The 15,515-nt window shown below is 46.9% G+C and overlaps 1 protein-coding gene across 1 annotated transcript in view; it reads left to right on the forward strand.

Annotated features, from left to right (window-relative positions):
- ZNF512 (zinc finger protein 512) overlaps positions 1-5,575 on the forward strand; it is an 18,661-nt gene extending 13,086 nt beyond the window's left edge. The window contains exons 11-14 of the mRNA XM_012572969.5: positions 482-583; positions 2,127-2,189; positions 2,734-2,832; positions 3,286-5,575. Coding sequence (XP_012428423.3) covers positions 482-583; positions 2,127-2,189; positions 2,734-2,832; positions 3,286-3,606 — 585 coding nt within the window. The 3' untranslated portion in view covers positions 3,607-5,575. The remainder of the gene's footprint in view (positions 1-481; positions 584-2,126; positions 2,190-2,733; positions 2,833-3,285) is intronic.
- The last annotated feature ends 9,940 nt before the right edge of the window (positions 5,576-15,515 follow it).

The raw sequence follows: 15,515 nt of genomic DNA on the forward strand, positions 1-15,515 counted from the left end.
CAGGCAGGCTGTAATGACTGTTGAGTCCTATTGCTGGAATTCCCAGTGGGCACAAGGAACATGTCCAGTTATGGGCATGGTGCTGCTCACAGGTGATAGACTTAAGATCACTCCTGCTGAGCTGTAAGGCCCCAGCAATCCTTCCAGTCTCTGATATGTGCTGTGGTATTTCACAGTGCTTTAGACTTCAGAGTTTCCAGTAGTGTCCGTTAGGCTGTGAGCAAAAGCCAAGGGAAAATGATGGATTTCAGCGGGGTAAGGACATTTAGAAGAATCATTGTAGTCAAGGCAGTGGGAGGTTTCAGATTATGATACTGTGATTCAGTTATGTTTCTAGAGAGTTGGTGAGACAAGAGAACATTGATTATTGGGAGTTTGCCTGTTAGAGTAGAAGAAGAGTTAGCACTTCTGTCTCAGCCTAGAAGAGGAAATTCTGCATAGCCAGCATTACTTCCAGCTCTCGATTCCATCTTTGTCTCAGCTGAAATACACTCGTCCTGGACTGCCTACATTTAGTCAAGATGTGCTGTGCAAATGGAAAACGGAGATAAAGATGTACCGAAGAGTCCACTGCCCAAATCAGGTAATCCTTAACTGTTTCTGAAGCCCCAGAGGGGTTACATTTCAGGTCTGTATGAACCAACAGCTTCCCACAGTGCTGAAACTGCAGTTGGTCTCTCTGTGGGAGACAAGTCCTGCTCCATCTCAATATGGTTGTTTAGTGTAATCAAGGACCTGTTTAGTCTTGGGGATGACTGGGGCTGCTCCTTTTGTCTTCTGCTTCAAAGTGCCCTGGGGATGATCGTTTTGGGAATGTGTGTGAACACTTGAGAGCCAGTAACTTGGTGTCAGGCTGGTACAGTTTTCTTATCCAAGTGGGCAGTTGGTCCATTCGGAGGTTTGAATAGTGGAAAAATGACAGGCCTCTGTCTTTCTATCTAAATCTAATTATAGAAGGAAGGAGTAGAGTTGGAAATACAAGAACAAAGAGACTTTGTCTGGCACAGCACTTAAGTTTTCTTCATTGCACTAGACCAACCCTAAGCCCTTTTCAACCTGGCCTTGAGCATTTCCAGACGTGGGGCACTCACAGCTTCTCTGGGCAACCTCTGCCAGGGCCTCAGCCCCCTGACAAGGAAGGATTCCTTCCCAGTATCCCATCTAGTCCTGCCCTCTGGCAGTGGGAAGCTATTGCTCCTTGTCCTGTCTTTCCAGGTCCTTGTCCAAAGCCCCTCTCTGGTTCTTTTGGACCCCTTCAGGCACTAGAAAGCTTAGTTTCTCACAATGCCTTACAACAATCACCAGTCAGATCCAGTGGGAACAAACGGCCCAACTGGTGGAGGTGGTAGTGGACATCTCCATGTGATGTGTGCTCTCAGAGAGCCAAGGATCAGTGGCAGCTGCCCTCTGGGTTTGGTGTATAGATGGTGCCTTCCCCCGGCCCTCCCCTACTCCACCCCCAGCGCGTTCCCCAGTATTCAGGCTAACATCATTTTCAAGATCAGAATGGCAGCCCCATGTTGTCTGTGGAGCTTTCTGCAGAGAGCAGCTATCCTGTGTCACCAGCCAGTGACCCAGCAGCATGTCTTGCTAACCTGCCTCCTGTTCTGGGACCTGGGCTGAGGGCTGAGCTCAGTGTGGTAGCCCAGGACTGATGCCTGAAGCTCCCCATGGGCCAGGCCTCTAAAGCTGCTCTTTGGCTGAGATCAGGGGTGTTGGATGCTGTGCTCCTGCTCTGTGCCACTAGACATGAGCAATGCAGGAGGGAGAAGTGTCTTGTACCTGCCCCGTGTGCTCTGCTTGAAAATTTTCTCTGTTGCACTTCAGGTAGAAAGAAAACTGTCATGCTAGTCAGGCTGTTGATAGAGCATGAGAGTAGCAGTTGCAGGAGTCTCTTTTATGTCCAAGTGTGCTCAGAAACTGGAAATATAAATACTAAGCTTACTTTTCTAATGGTCTTTTTACCAGAAGCTTTCTGGCTGTGGAGGATTGGTATCTGCCTCCCTCTACATCTCTTTTGCACTTTCGGGATTGGCCTCCAGACATAATAATGCTTTATTGTCCAGGAAGAAGTGATTTCCTGCTAGTACATTGTTCATGTTTGGTTTTTTTTTTTACTGTTTCAGGGTTGTGAGTCTGTGTATGGCAGTGTCTCAGGACTCAAGTCTCACCTTGGCACATGTACCTTGGTTTGTAGCCTTCCTCTTAATAGCTCCACTGTCCCTGTCCCTCTGATAATCCTTTGTTCAAGCTCTTATCCTGCCACCTGCTGATCTGAGATCCTCACAAGTTCGTAGATTCATGGCATAGTTTGGGTTGGAGGGGCTCTTAAAGATCACCTTATTCCAGCTCCCAGTTTGGGTGGACCCCTGTGTGCTAAGGATGTTGCCATTGTAAACAATACTTGAGAGAGGAGAAAGTACCTTACTGGCATTCCTTTTAATGACACAGCAGTTCTACCTGTAGGTTCAGAGCTACAAGAGCAGCTTTTCCAGGTGCAGTGCTGGAGTCCTTATGCAATCTCAGGGAGCAGTCCTGTGCTTCATGGGCACAACTGCTCATTCATGTCAGTGCTGCTGTAGCTAAAGCTGTCTGCTATGGATGAGAGCTTCCAGTTTTTATTGCTGGGTTCTATCTGAGCAAGATTTAAATGAAATAGATAGGTTTATCAGCCTCCTGGTCCGGCAACTCTTGATGGAATTTTGTTTGTTTGTTTGTTTGTTTTGATGCCAGGGAGACTTTGTGGCTGGTAAATACAAGTGTCTCCTGTGTGAGAAGGAGTTCATTTCAGAGAGTGGGGTCAAGTATCACATCAACTCTGTGCATGCTGAGGTAAGGCAGGCAGAGTGGAACCTCAAACACCAGGATGTTGGAGGTGGGGAGAGTGTCTTAAGAAGAAAATGCTGGATGTGTGCCATGTTTTACTTTTTCCTTGCTCACTGTTGGGAACAGGGTCATTAAACTTAGGTGGTCTTATGTGTTAGTCTGGGGAGCAAATGTTGTGTCATGTCACATGCCTTGCCCCAAGCTGCTGCTCTGCTCAGCTCTGCAGCATTTCCTGTGCCTTTAACTAGGCAACTGTCAAATCAAATCTGAATCCTCTGAGACAGAGTGACACCTAAGGAGACACATCAAAGAACAGAGCGTTGTTAGGCAGTTGCCTTTCCAGATCTTACCTTTCAGGGAAACCTTGTCCCACAAGGCAGCTATATTGTAAGCCCTGATAGGCTTTATTTGGTATTTCCACCACGATCAGTACCAACCTGTTGCCTTCTAAACCTGCAGGACTGGTTTGATGTGAATACAACGACCACCAAAAGCTTTGAGAAGCTAATGAAAATTCGCCAAAGGGAAGAGCAGAAGAAGCAACGGAAGAAACGTCCTTTGACCAGGGGCAAAAAGAAGAGAGCTGGCACCCTGACTGCCAAGAAGCTCCCCACTGTTGGAGCTGAAAAAACGAGAAGTAAGAGAGGTTGTCCACAACGAGTGGACAACGAGAGTGCGAGCAGTGAGGAAGGGGCACCCCAAGTTGCACAGAGAGCTGAAGTTCCAAAAACCAGCCGCAAGCAAGGCCAAAGTAAATCCGTAGAAGATGAGAAGGAGTAATCCTAAAGCTTTTCAGTTACAAGCCCCACTTCTGTCAGGCTCATAACCCACAGCACTGATATAAACAACTGAATGTCTTTGGGACTGTGACTCAGTTCTGCAGGCGACTTTGATACTGAAACTTCTGCATCTGGTCAGTTGTGAGAATTCAGACCAAAGCTGTGGTGCAGAGGTTGCTTCTGCCAATGGAGTTCCTTTGGACAGTGGCACTCACAGTGTACCCAGTGTGATTCCTGCTCTGGTTGCAGTCTGTTTGGTCATACTAGTTGCTTGTTTAGTGGTTTCCAGTACAGCAAGTGTCTGTTTTGTCATCTTCCCTGATGTGTGAGATCAGGGTTCTTCTCAAAAGGGACCGACTAGCACAATGTTTAGGTCTCTTCAAGGGGAAAATCCTTTCTTGCACAGAATGCACCCAGACTAAACATGAGAACAGTGCTGTGGAGAATGCAAAGACTCTGGCTTGCTCTGTCACTCTCCTGTGTGTTGTCAGCAAGGCTGCCACAAAAGAGACCTTCTCTGTGTTTGCTGTATCCTGTTGCACAAGGCTCTATTTCATACCCTGGTGTTTAGGCTCAGCACCAGACTTGGAAGGGATGGAAATTCATTATCACCCTTGTCAGGAGCCCACTGTTCCCCTGGCATCTGTCTCCTGTAATGCTGGGCATTAAACATGTGTAGAAAGTCTTCCAGTGCTCTAACAACTGAATGCTCTGAGCCCTTTGGAGATTCACCAGCCTTTTAGAGACCCTGGTAACTAATGTACTGAGAGGCCTTTGTATGCCCTTTGAAGCCCACCTCCTTCCATGCTCACCTGGGAGACATACTGCAAGACAGTGCATCCCTACATGAGCAGCCTGCTAGTGCTGGGACCAGGTTCCACGAAGCTGCCTTGCCAGCATGTGGTTCTTTTGTCATGCCAGTGCTCCCACAGTGTCTTTCCCCCCTGCTCTGCAGATACCCCCTTCATTGTCTTGCATAACCTGTTTCTTTTCAGTATCACCTCTCTCTGCAAATGAGGTGTATTAAAACTGGCTTCTCTGTGTAGAAAAGGTTAAAAGAAGAGGGGTCACTATTTTAAGTCATGTGTTGGCATTGTCTCTGGATCATAAGGAATAATATCTTCCTGTCTATAAATCATAGAATGTTAAGGGATTGGAATGGACCTTAAAGATCATTTAGACTCACCCCCTGCTGCCACGAGCAGGGACACGTCCCACTAGACCACATTGCTCAAGTTCTTATCCAGCCTGGCTTTGAACAGTGCCAGAGTTGGGGCATCCACAGCCTTCCTAGGCAACCTGTTCAGTGTCTGAATGCAGCAGATGTCACAGAAGGTAGCAGGAAGCAGCAGCACAGGCAGTCCTATTTTTCAAAGAATGAGTTCTCCAGAATTTGTTATCCAAAGACCCACCATACCAGAAAATTGGAAAATTTGCAGTCTGACAAAGTTGCTGATGCTGAAATTCCCAGGGAAGCCGTTGCAATGTGTGGGGAACAGGCAGGTTTGTACATGTGTGTTAGTACCAGCATTATCACATTGTTCCTGACAGTGGGGAATATTGTAGGGCCAAGGTGGTCTCCAGAACTGCCTTTGGAACCAGGTGCTGCTGCGTTTGCAGGTGCTGAAAGCAGATGTGTGGACTGTGCAGGGCGTGTAGAGTCTGCAGTGAGATGGGCAAGATCAGAAGACAACAAAATAAAATGTCACCGGTGCGAGAATGTGGTTCCTTGTCTGCTGTGTGGTGTTCTTGGTGCCATCCCTCCTCCCCCAGCACACTCTAGACTGCACAGGGCTGTCCTGCTGCAGGGCTGTCCTGCAGGGTTGCCCTGCATGCTCTGGTGCTGTTCAGCTGTCTTTGTGGTTTCTCTTCAGAACTCCACAATGTTGTACTTGAAGCAAACGTTCATTGCGTTTCCACTCAGTACAATAAACCCAGGAATTAAAGAAGGTTTTTCATAATGGTTTTAAGTCTAGAGTCCTGTTTGCTGTCATTTATGAGTTACTAACTAGACCTGCTCTCTAGACATGAATACTTTGTGACCACTTGGGTTTTGTAGTCACTTCAGTAACATACTCCTCCACATAACATGGCACATGGAAAAAAGCGTTCTCCAACGATCCATCACTGTCAGCACAACAGCAGATTGTTTGTGGGATTGGCTCAAGCTGGTATGAGGTGGTGGCACTGCTGCCAGTGCACTGCTTGTGAGGAGAGAGATCTGTCCTGGAGCACCTGCATCCTGCTGCAGTGGGGCCAAGGCATCTGTGCTGCTCTGCTCTGGGGGCAGGGAATTCAGCAGAGAGGCAGAATCACCTCCCTTGTCTGCTGTGCACGCTGCTGGAGAGGCAGCCCCACTGGACACTGGTGGTTTCTGGGCTGCCTGTGCATGTGGCCAGGTTGTGTTATCCTAATTTTGTTATCCCAGGACCTTGTCCCCCAGGCTGCACTCCATCCATGGATTCCCCAATTTTTTCTGGATGACATCCCTCTCCTCCAGCAAATCAATTGCACCAAGCAGCTTGGGTGGGCAGCAGGCCCTGGAGGAACGCTGCCCACTGCCCCAGCAAACTGGTCCTTGCTGTTAACCAATTCTACTCAAGCAAGTACATGTTTAGGAAGAGTTCCAGTTTTGAAGAATCAGAAGTGACAAAAGAGACCAGCTAGTCGCTCAATACTTGTTGCAATGGTTCATTGTACTAAAACTGCTGTGTCTTCTCATCAGAACTTGTTTTCTTTCAGCCTCTGTATCCCATACTGCTGAGTCCTGGTAACTGAAATAGCTTTAGGGTATCAGAAATTTCTTCCTGCATATTTGTAGTCATAATTAACACCATACATAATTTTATGTATGAGCTAAAGAGGCTTGCTAGTCTCAGTCAAAACAGGTTTTCTTTTTTTTTTTTCTCTTGTGCATTGTTCTTTGCTGACATGTTATATATCAGTTGGTGCATTTTTCACTTTTTAAATCCAGAAGGATGAACCAGGAACCAGCTGCAGCATTCTGTAACAGTCTGGTTTATGTAAGAGAAAATTATGACCTTGCTCTGCTCTCACCTACTTCTTTTTGTCCTCAAATCCCTCACTACACTGTTAATATTCACTTTCACCCTCTTAAGTACATTTTTCAGGTGTTCTGCAAATGCCTCTGAGGACTCATTTATTTTGCTTCTAGAAACTTGACGGCAGGGTTTAAGGCAAGACAGCACATGATGAACACATTCTGAAACATTGTGGTGTATTTCACAGGACTACTCTAGCAGGGACCTTAATAACTATGTTTTGTACAGTAACTTTTCCAGAAAGCTTGGTTTTAATATACAGATTCTCTTTGCAATTGTTATATCATTTCATTAATATTATTGATAAAGATGTCAACTAGCTGCAGAGTATGGGACTCTCTAGGACAAATCCTTATTTACAGTTATTTAATATCAATCATTTAATGTATTCCACTGAGGCTTGTATAACATGTGGGGCCAAGAACAAGGCCTTAGAGAAATTTATTATGTCAACAGCTACTTTTACCAAAATGGACTTGCAATTAAAGAATAATATTTACAGAAAACTTCTCTGTGAAACCACATTGGTTTTCCTTAATCCTCAAGGATTTCCCCATTGTTCCAAGATTTGTTAAATGTCAATAATAATTCAGTAATTTTCATGAGATCACGTACCATCCTTCCCTGCAAGTTATGCAATGCAGTAGCTTTAAGTTTTAAGCTCTTTTAATAATGCCATTTAATAATGTTGCAAAAAAATTGAGCTGTTCTGTTGAGAGGAAACGGTCACACTGGGTGCACTTCACACAGAGATATCCAGTGCAGTTTGTCAGTCCTGCCTGTATGGAACAGTCTTGTGCTGAATGTGGCGTGTGAGAATGAAATCATTGCAGTCATGCACTTAGCTCTATCGCTGTCAGGTTGGGGTACCTCCCATTAGTTTGTCATTTCTCTGTTGGTAAGGACACCACACCTGTGCCAGGACAGTTATTCTACTGCTTCACTTTCCTTGCAGTGATATTACCTATAAATCAGATGTTTCCCTGTGCCACTGCAGGTATTTGGGAGCAGAGCCATGGCCAGGGACCAGCTTCCAGAGCAGTCTGGTTCTAGGTGCTTGCTCGGGGACCTTCCTGGCTTGTGGAGGGTTAATGTCATCCTGGGATGCTGTGGGACTGATAAGCATGACATTATTTCTTCATGTGTTGCTTGGCTCTGAAAGCCAGCTGCCTTCAAAATTAAGTAGGTCAATCTTCTCATTAAAATACAGTGGAATGAGAGTGAGATTGGAGGGGTGGTGGCTATATTGGACAGCTCTGCTGAGACATTAATTAGCACAGTGTCCTCTTTTATGCATGCTGTATTGGGTCCAAAAACCCATCTGTTATGCTCAAAGGTCTTCTAAATCAGAGGCTTCTGTTTTCAAAAAGTGCAGTTGCATTTCAGAAGCAAGTCTCTGTTTTTCTTCGGAAGCAGGTAACAGACACAGCCTGCACTGGACCACAGAACGACCAGAACCAAAGACACGGTCCCAGTGATTCCTGGGGAGGCAGACCCAAATTAAAGGTTAGGAAAATCACAGTCAGTGCTGTCAGATTTCTTTCCAGTTCTTCCCCATGGCCAAGGAGGCTCTTGGCCCTCTGTGCCCCTGCAGCATGGGCTGGTCCCTCACCCGCCCTTGGCCACAGCTCAGGCAGTGCCCTGGCAGGCAGAGCTGCCGCGGGCCAGGACAAGTGGTACCCGTGGTGCCAGGTGGTGGTGACCAGGACAGGTGGCACCTGTGGTGCCCTTTTTGTGGGTCACTCCTTCATCTCACAGGAACCAGAGATCAGCCTGTGCAGCAGTAAGGGCTACAGGAAAGAGGAGGGCTCATATGCAGAGGAAGGATGTGAATGGGAGACAGACTTAATCTGATTTAAGTGCTTGCTAAGGAGGTAAACCTCAAAGAAGACTTTTTCACACATGGAATCATGGAACGCTTTGGGTTGGAAGGTTTAAATGTCAACTTCAAATGTCAACCAGGCCAAGGTCCTGTTGACCCTTGTCTTCTACTAGATCAGGTTGCTCAGATCCCCATTCAACCTGATCTTGAATGCTTCCAAGGATGGGATGTTGCATATAAGTAAAGATAGTATTTTTAAAAGACCTTATAAAATATAGTTTAGACCCCACTAGTCTAGCTAAGCTAGCAGTTAGCTTATAACTTCCCATGTAAAAAAGCGTAAGAATTAAAGCAGTTAGCACAACAAATTATTCTAGTAAGAAAACTGTTTGCACCTGTAATAAACAAGAAATCTATCCCATAAAAATCAAAAAACAAAATATGTGAACTAACCAAAAATAGAGAGAGATTTAAGAAACATAGACCCTAGTCATTTACCAAACAGTAAACTAAATACCAGTATATTGTTAGCCAATTAAGTCTAACACAGTACCTTCTAATATTTCCTATAAATATAAGCTTTGTAAATAAAGAATGGGTTTTTTCTGCATGAAGAAACTGGATCCCAACTGTTTTACTGCAACATGGGGACACTCACCACCTCTCTGGGCAGCCTGTATGTGTGTCTGGCCACACTCATTGTGAAAAACTTCCTTACATCTAATCTAAATTGACTCTCCTTCAGTTTAAACCATTGCTCCTTTTTCTGTTGCACCAGACCCTACTAAGTAGTCCATCCCCATCATTCTTGTAGGCACTGGAGGGGCTCTGAGCTCTCCCTGGATCCTTCTCTTCCCCAGACTGAGCACCCCCAGCTCTCCCTGCCTGGCTCCAGAGCAGAGGGGCTCAAGCCCTGGAGCAGCTCTGTGGTCTCCTCTGGTCTCACCCCAGCAGCTCCAGGTCCTTCCTGTACTGGGAACCTCAGAGTTAAATATCTTCAATCCAATTTTGCTGCAGCTGGAATTTCCAAAAACTGGAATTTCCAAAAACATTTGACAAGGCCTTGTACCTCTTTAAAAAGCAAGACTGCCATGCATTAGACAGGATGGTTGTCTTGTTGAGGGCTAGAGGAAGCATTTGGAGGAGACATTTGGCTTTTTCAGGGGAGTGAGGCCACTGCAGGGATCCACATTAACACTGGACTGTTGAAAATGTTTCCCTCATGACACCGGAACTAAACAGGCAGGGACTAAGGTCAGGTTTGAGGATTACATGGAGTAGTAAGAAATAAAAGGCAACCATGAAGAAGTGCTAGAGCATCTTAGAATACTGAGTGGCTGGGAGATTAAATGGCAGATGAAATTCAGTATTATAAAATAAAAAGGCCACAATAACATCTATATATTGTCCTTACAGCCCCTCAAAGATGGTTTGAATTGGTGCTCAAAATAGGGATATCCTGAAAGCCTACAGGATTACTTCATAACTCCTTACTGCTGAACTCTTTCCTCATCAAAACATCTTGCCATGCTACACCAAATACCACCTTTCAAGACAGACTCCAGCCACCCTGGCCCTGGCCCCTGCCTCAGAACTGCTGCTGTGCAGAGCACAGGCAAAGGAGGGAGGACACTTCCAGCCCAACGGCTCCAGGTGCTGCACCAGCACTTGCCTGTTGTAGGGACAGGTCACATCCCTGGCTGGCTCAAAGCTCTGAGGCTGATCTGCACAGCTCCCTCCAGGTGGGGTGGCTGGCTGGCTCTGTGCCACCCAAAAGAGGTCCAGTCTCTCACGTCCCTGGCCACCTCCCATCACCGATCACTGAGTCAAGGACCCCCCAACCAGCCCCTGAGCAGGAGAGAGAGGTTCTGTGGCACCACATCCCTGCCAGGCCTGGTGCACACAAGTGGCTCTCCATCACACGAGCTGCCCAGTGCCCTGTGTCACTGTGTCAGTGCCCATGTCCCTGACAGCTCCCTGTCCTATGCCATGGAGGTACAGGTATCACCCAGGGTTCCCCTCCTTCCCACGCCCCCTTGGCTCTGCCCCTGGGCTTGAGGAGCACTGCATCGTGGGGCAGCTGGGCTGAGCACCACACTGAGCACAGATAGGTTGGCAGAGCCAGGCTGGCTGGCAAGCACACGCTCTCCCCTTTCTCCAGAAACTTCATCTCTGCTCCCAAATTACGGGAACAGTCGCACAGTCAGCACAAGCAAACACAAGGAGCAGATCCCAGTGCCAGTGATGCAGCTGGCAAATTACTTTGGTGTTGTCAGAAGCAATGCCAAGGAGAGGATGTCAGGAGAGGCAGTAAGACAGAGGTGGAGGAGTGGCTGGAAATTAAATCCACATTCTGCAGTCTCACCCTGAGAGGACGATCAGCCCTGGTCTCCATGTGGGTCAAGTCAGCATGGACTGAAGTTCTACCCCTGACATGGAACAGGCCATGCCAGTCTCTGCAGCAGCACGTAGATGCTTGGCAGCTGTCAGGCATTGAAAGAAAAGCTGTCAGCACATCCCCCTCAGTTTCATAGTTTCTAGGCTAAACAACTCAGGATAATTTAGGCTTTCACCATAAGCTGCTCTGCCCAAAACTTCATCTTAAGGGAATTGTATTTGGTTTGCATGGCGGAGCTTTGGTAGAGGGGGGGTTACAGGGATGGCTTCTGTGAGAAGCTTCTAGAAGCTTCCCTCAACGTCCAGCAGAGCCAAAGCCAGCTGACCCCAAGACAGACCTGCTGTTGGCCAAGGCAGAGCCCATCAGCAATGGTGGCAGTGCCTCTGGTATTTAAGAAGGGAAAAACTCTGTACAGCATCAGCCAGAGATAGGAGAGAGGGTATGTGAGAGCAACAGCCCTGCAGTCCTCCAAGCCATGCAGAAGGAATGAGAGGAGGTGGTCCAAGCTCTGCAGCAGGGATTCCCCTGCAGCCTGTGGGGTCCAGGGGTAGCAGGGACCCACCTACAGCCCAAAAAGATCCATGCAGGAGCAGAGACCCACCTGCAGCCACCAGAGGTCCATCGGAGAGCAGAGACACACCCGCAGCCCATGGAGGAGCCCATGTGAAAGCAGAGGAAGAGTGTGAGAACCCTCCCCCTGAGAAGGAAGCAGTGGCAGAGACATGCTGTGATGAATTGATCCCATTCCCTGTCCCACTACATTGCTGAGGGGGAGGAGGGAGAGAAGTGGGAGTGAAACTAAGCTGGGGAAGACAGGAGGGGTGGTGAGAAGATGGTTTTACAATTTGTTTTTATTTCTCATTGCCCTACTTTGACTTGATTGGTAATAAATTAAACAAATTTCCCAAAATTGAGTCTGTTTTGCTCATGACAGTAACTGTGAGTGAGCTCTCCCTGTCCTTATCCCAATCCATGAGTGTTTTATTATACTTTCTCCTCCCTGCCCAGCTGAGGGGGAGAGTGGTGAGGCAGCTTTGATGGGAGGCTGGTATCCAGCCAGGGCCAGCCCAGTGAGTTTTCCAGGCAGTGCCAGGTGAGTTTTCTCCCTCCTTATAACCCAAGCTCCTAACTGGACACTGAACCCAGAAGAGATCCCAGTACTAACAGGGCATCAGGCACAGAGCCAGAGCAGGTTCCTTGCAGGCTGTGTGTCCGTTACAGAGGGCCACAACACCCCCTTTTGTATGGCAGCTGCTCACTGCAGAGCAGCCTTTGCTCCAGTGTTTGCCCAGTGCTCCATTCTCTAGATGAAGAGGGTTGAGTGCCTCATGTTGGGGGCTTTGTGCTTTTATCTGAGCAATAACAAATAAACTTCTTTCTCAGGGGTGCGCTTGATAGAGCTGCTCATCAACTTTGATCACTTGTGTGTTCACTGCCCATGACAGTGCTGAATGCTTTGCTGTTGATAGACTTGTCAGTTCACTTTTCAGCTTCACCAGGCTCTTGGCTTTGGTGGCTTCATGTGCTGTAAATGATCTGGGAAAGGGCTGAGTGGTAACACTATTATGAATATATTGACACACAGGTAACCCACATCTCAAACACCATATGCTGTCCAGTTGTCCCATATGAAAAGGGTAAAAAAGAAATTATCAGTTGTGAAAGGTGACCAGGGTCTGCTGTGTTGCAGATGGTGCAGTGCAGATAGATAGCAAACTGTTATTACTTGTTTCTCACAATAGAAGCTAGGAAGTGCCAGAAGAAGTAATTTGGCATCTGGTCTAAATGCAACAGAATAAATTACTTTTCACAATGTACATAATTGCACAGCAAAACTCTTGACTTCACAAAACCCTGTAATAATAGAAAGTATAAATGTCTGTTCTTGGGCAGTACTGAATTCCCCAAATCCAGTTATGCAGCAGATGGTAAAAAGATGCCATCACAAAACATATAAACAAACACAAAAGGAGGATCAGGAGTTATTAATTATTAGTGTGTTTACTTATTAGCAGATTGACTTTCCACATTTAATAAAGTTCACAAGGTGTTGATGAAGTGCTGATATCCACAGACTGGTGACAGGTCTGATCCTGTTCCTTGGCTGAGGACAATAGGGCACTTCCCTGCAACAGCTTTATAGAAAATGTCTGTGGCTTGCTGTACCCTTGCCCTCCACTATTATTATCCTCACAGGGAATCAGTGTGTTCATTCCCACTTCCATGAGAGAGAAATGGAGGATACAGCAGCCAGCACACAGACATGATGAAGTGGATGCGAATGAACTCTCACAGCAACTTTGGACATTTCCTTTCAGTGAATGTGGAGACAGCTAACGTGAAGCAGCAGACAGCCCTGGAGAGAGGACATGGTGGGCAGGCATGGGGCTGGTTGGGAGACAGGGTCTGGGGGTGCAGGGGCTGATCTGGCATTCACACCCTGCCCAGCCCTCCTCTAGACCAGACAGCAACCGTTTGAGGGGCACCGCTCAGCAGGAAAAGGCCATCTGAGTCACAGCTGCAGCTGCCAGCGGCTTCCACAGGCACAGCTAGGTCACAACTTATAGTCCTGGGGTCCCTGACTCAGGAAGAATGATGTGCAGGACTCCAATAATTTCAGAAGGCTAATTAATTACTTTATTAAACTATATTACACTATAACTATATTACACTAACAAGAACTATCACTAACTAACTAGAAAACCCGTGACTCTCCTGAGAGTCCTGACACACACGTGGATCCAACTGGTCAGTGAATCCAAACACCATCACCAGAATCAAATAAGCAATCACCTTGGGTAAACAATCTCCAGACCACATTCCACATGGGCACAAACAGGGCGCAGTGAATGAGGTAAGAATTGTTTTGATTCTCTTTTCTCTGCTTCTCTCACAGCTTCTCTCAGGAGAAATCCTGAGAAAACTAAGTCTCTCTCTATTCAGAGGGCATGTGAATACCACAACAACTAGCCATGGGAGACTCTGGAGCAGGAAAAAGGAGCAGCCATAATATGGAGGAAAGAATTGCAAGAGTGCTGTGTCCCAGGAGGGGAACAGTCACAGAGCTCCAGGATGCCCAGGTCAGGACCCAGCTATTGCAGGTCATGTCATGCTTTCATAAATCTGTGAATGCTCACCTCACACCAGTTAGCAGCTAACTAAAGCTTAGATTAGGGACACAAAACCCATGTATCTTTTGTCCGTTTCATTTAATCAATGACATTTATACACTATGAAGTATGGGGCAGATTCTGCACAGGCAGAATCAATACAAACCTTTCCCAGTTGCAGAGGTGCTGATGTGCTGGGAGTTCTTGCTGGTGTATTCCTCTGGTGGGCAGAGGAAGGTGACAGCAGGGCGATGTGATGCAGGTACAGGAGGCTCCTGCATGATGGGCAGCACATTCTCATGCTGCCAGCACCACCCCCAGAACCTCGTATTTGCTAGGGGCAGGCTGGGACTTCGGAGCCTGCAGGCCAAGCTATAGAGGTGAGGCTGGGATCTTGAGGCTGCTGCTGGATTTCCCCACTGACTTCTAAGTACAAGGTAGTGCAAGGCATATAATACAAATTGGATACATTAGTTCCTGATTTGTGATTACAAATTGAATTTTGCCTGGCCAAAATCCCAAATACTCAAATGATAATTAAATGTGTGTGGAGAATTTGCACTCTCAGTATTTATTATTTATAGACTGAACCCAGAAATACAAATGCCATCACCTGCTCCCAAAGCACACCATGCAGCCTGTGCACAGTCATTGAATTCCCAGGATTGTCCTAAGCGGCACAGCATGTCCTTTCCCATGTCCAGCACTGATCAGACACAAAATTCCCCTATCACCGCATAATTCTCAACCTGCACAAGCAATAGGGTTGAACCCTGAAACCCCGGGGAAGGACATAGAGCCTGAAACACTTTTAAGTAGTTTGGGGGAAGGATGCAAAATAAACTGTCCCACAGTGCTAATGGCCACCTGTTCCTGCTATCAAAAAAATGGCATTGCTCACTGATACCGAACACTGATAGCACTGAGCTTTTCAAATAACATGTCTGAGCACCCCTGCACAGGCCAGAGCAGTGCTGGGGAAGCCAGGGATCCTTGCCTGGTGGCAAAGATAGGCTATGGAGCAGTCAACATTAACACCCACAGCTAGCTCTGCAATAACCAAATGCTTCTCACAGCGACCAAGTGAGAAGGGACCTTGCAGAGAAGACATAACTGACAAACTGTTCCTGTAAAACCAGGTGCAGTCACAGTTTTACAGTTGCCAGCTCTACTCTTGGCTTTCCTGAAGTTCCTTCCCCATAATGCAGACAGAGGGAGAAGGAGCTTTGAAACAGGACTCTTCTGCAAAAGCAATATTAGGCTCACACTCCTCCTCACCACTGTGGACTGCAGCAACAATGAAGCTCAGCACAGGAAAGAGGCAGTCCTGATTTGCCAAGAGCAACTGAAAAGCAGCATTGAACAACGCAGATGGGACCATTTTGATCACCTCACCTGCCATGCAGCTGCAATGTTAATATAAATTCTGACAAGCTTCGGTTCCTACTTAGCTGGAACTTGCCTTTTGCACACAGGCACTACAGATTAAATCCTTCGCATGGCAACATGTGGAAGCTG

This window comes from Taeniopygia guttata, chromosome 3 (assembly GCF_048771995.1).
Source record: "Taeniopygia guttata chromosome 3, bTaeGut7.mat, whole genome shotgun sequence".
Classification (NCBI taxonomy): Eukaryota; Metazoa; Chordata; class Aves; order Passeriformes; family Estrildidae; genus Taeniopygia; species Taeniopygia guttata.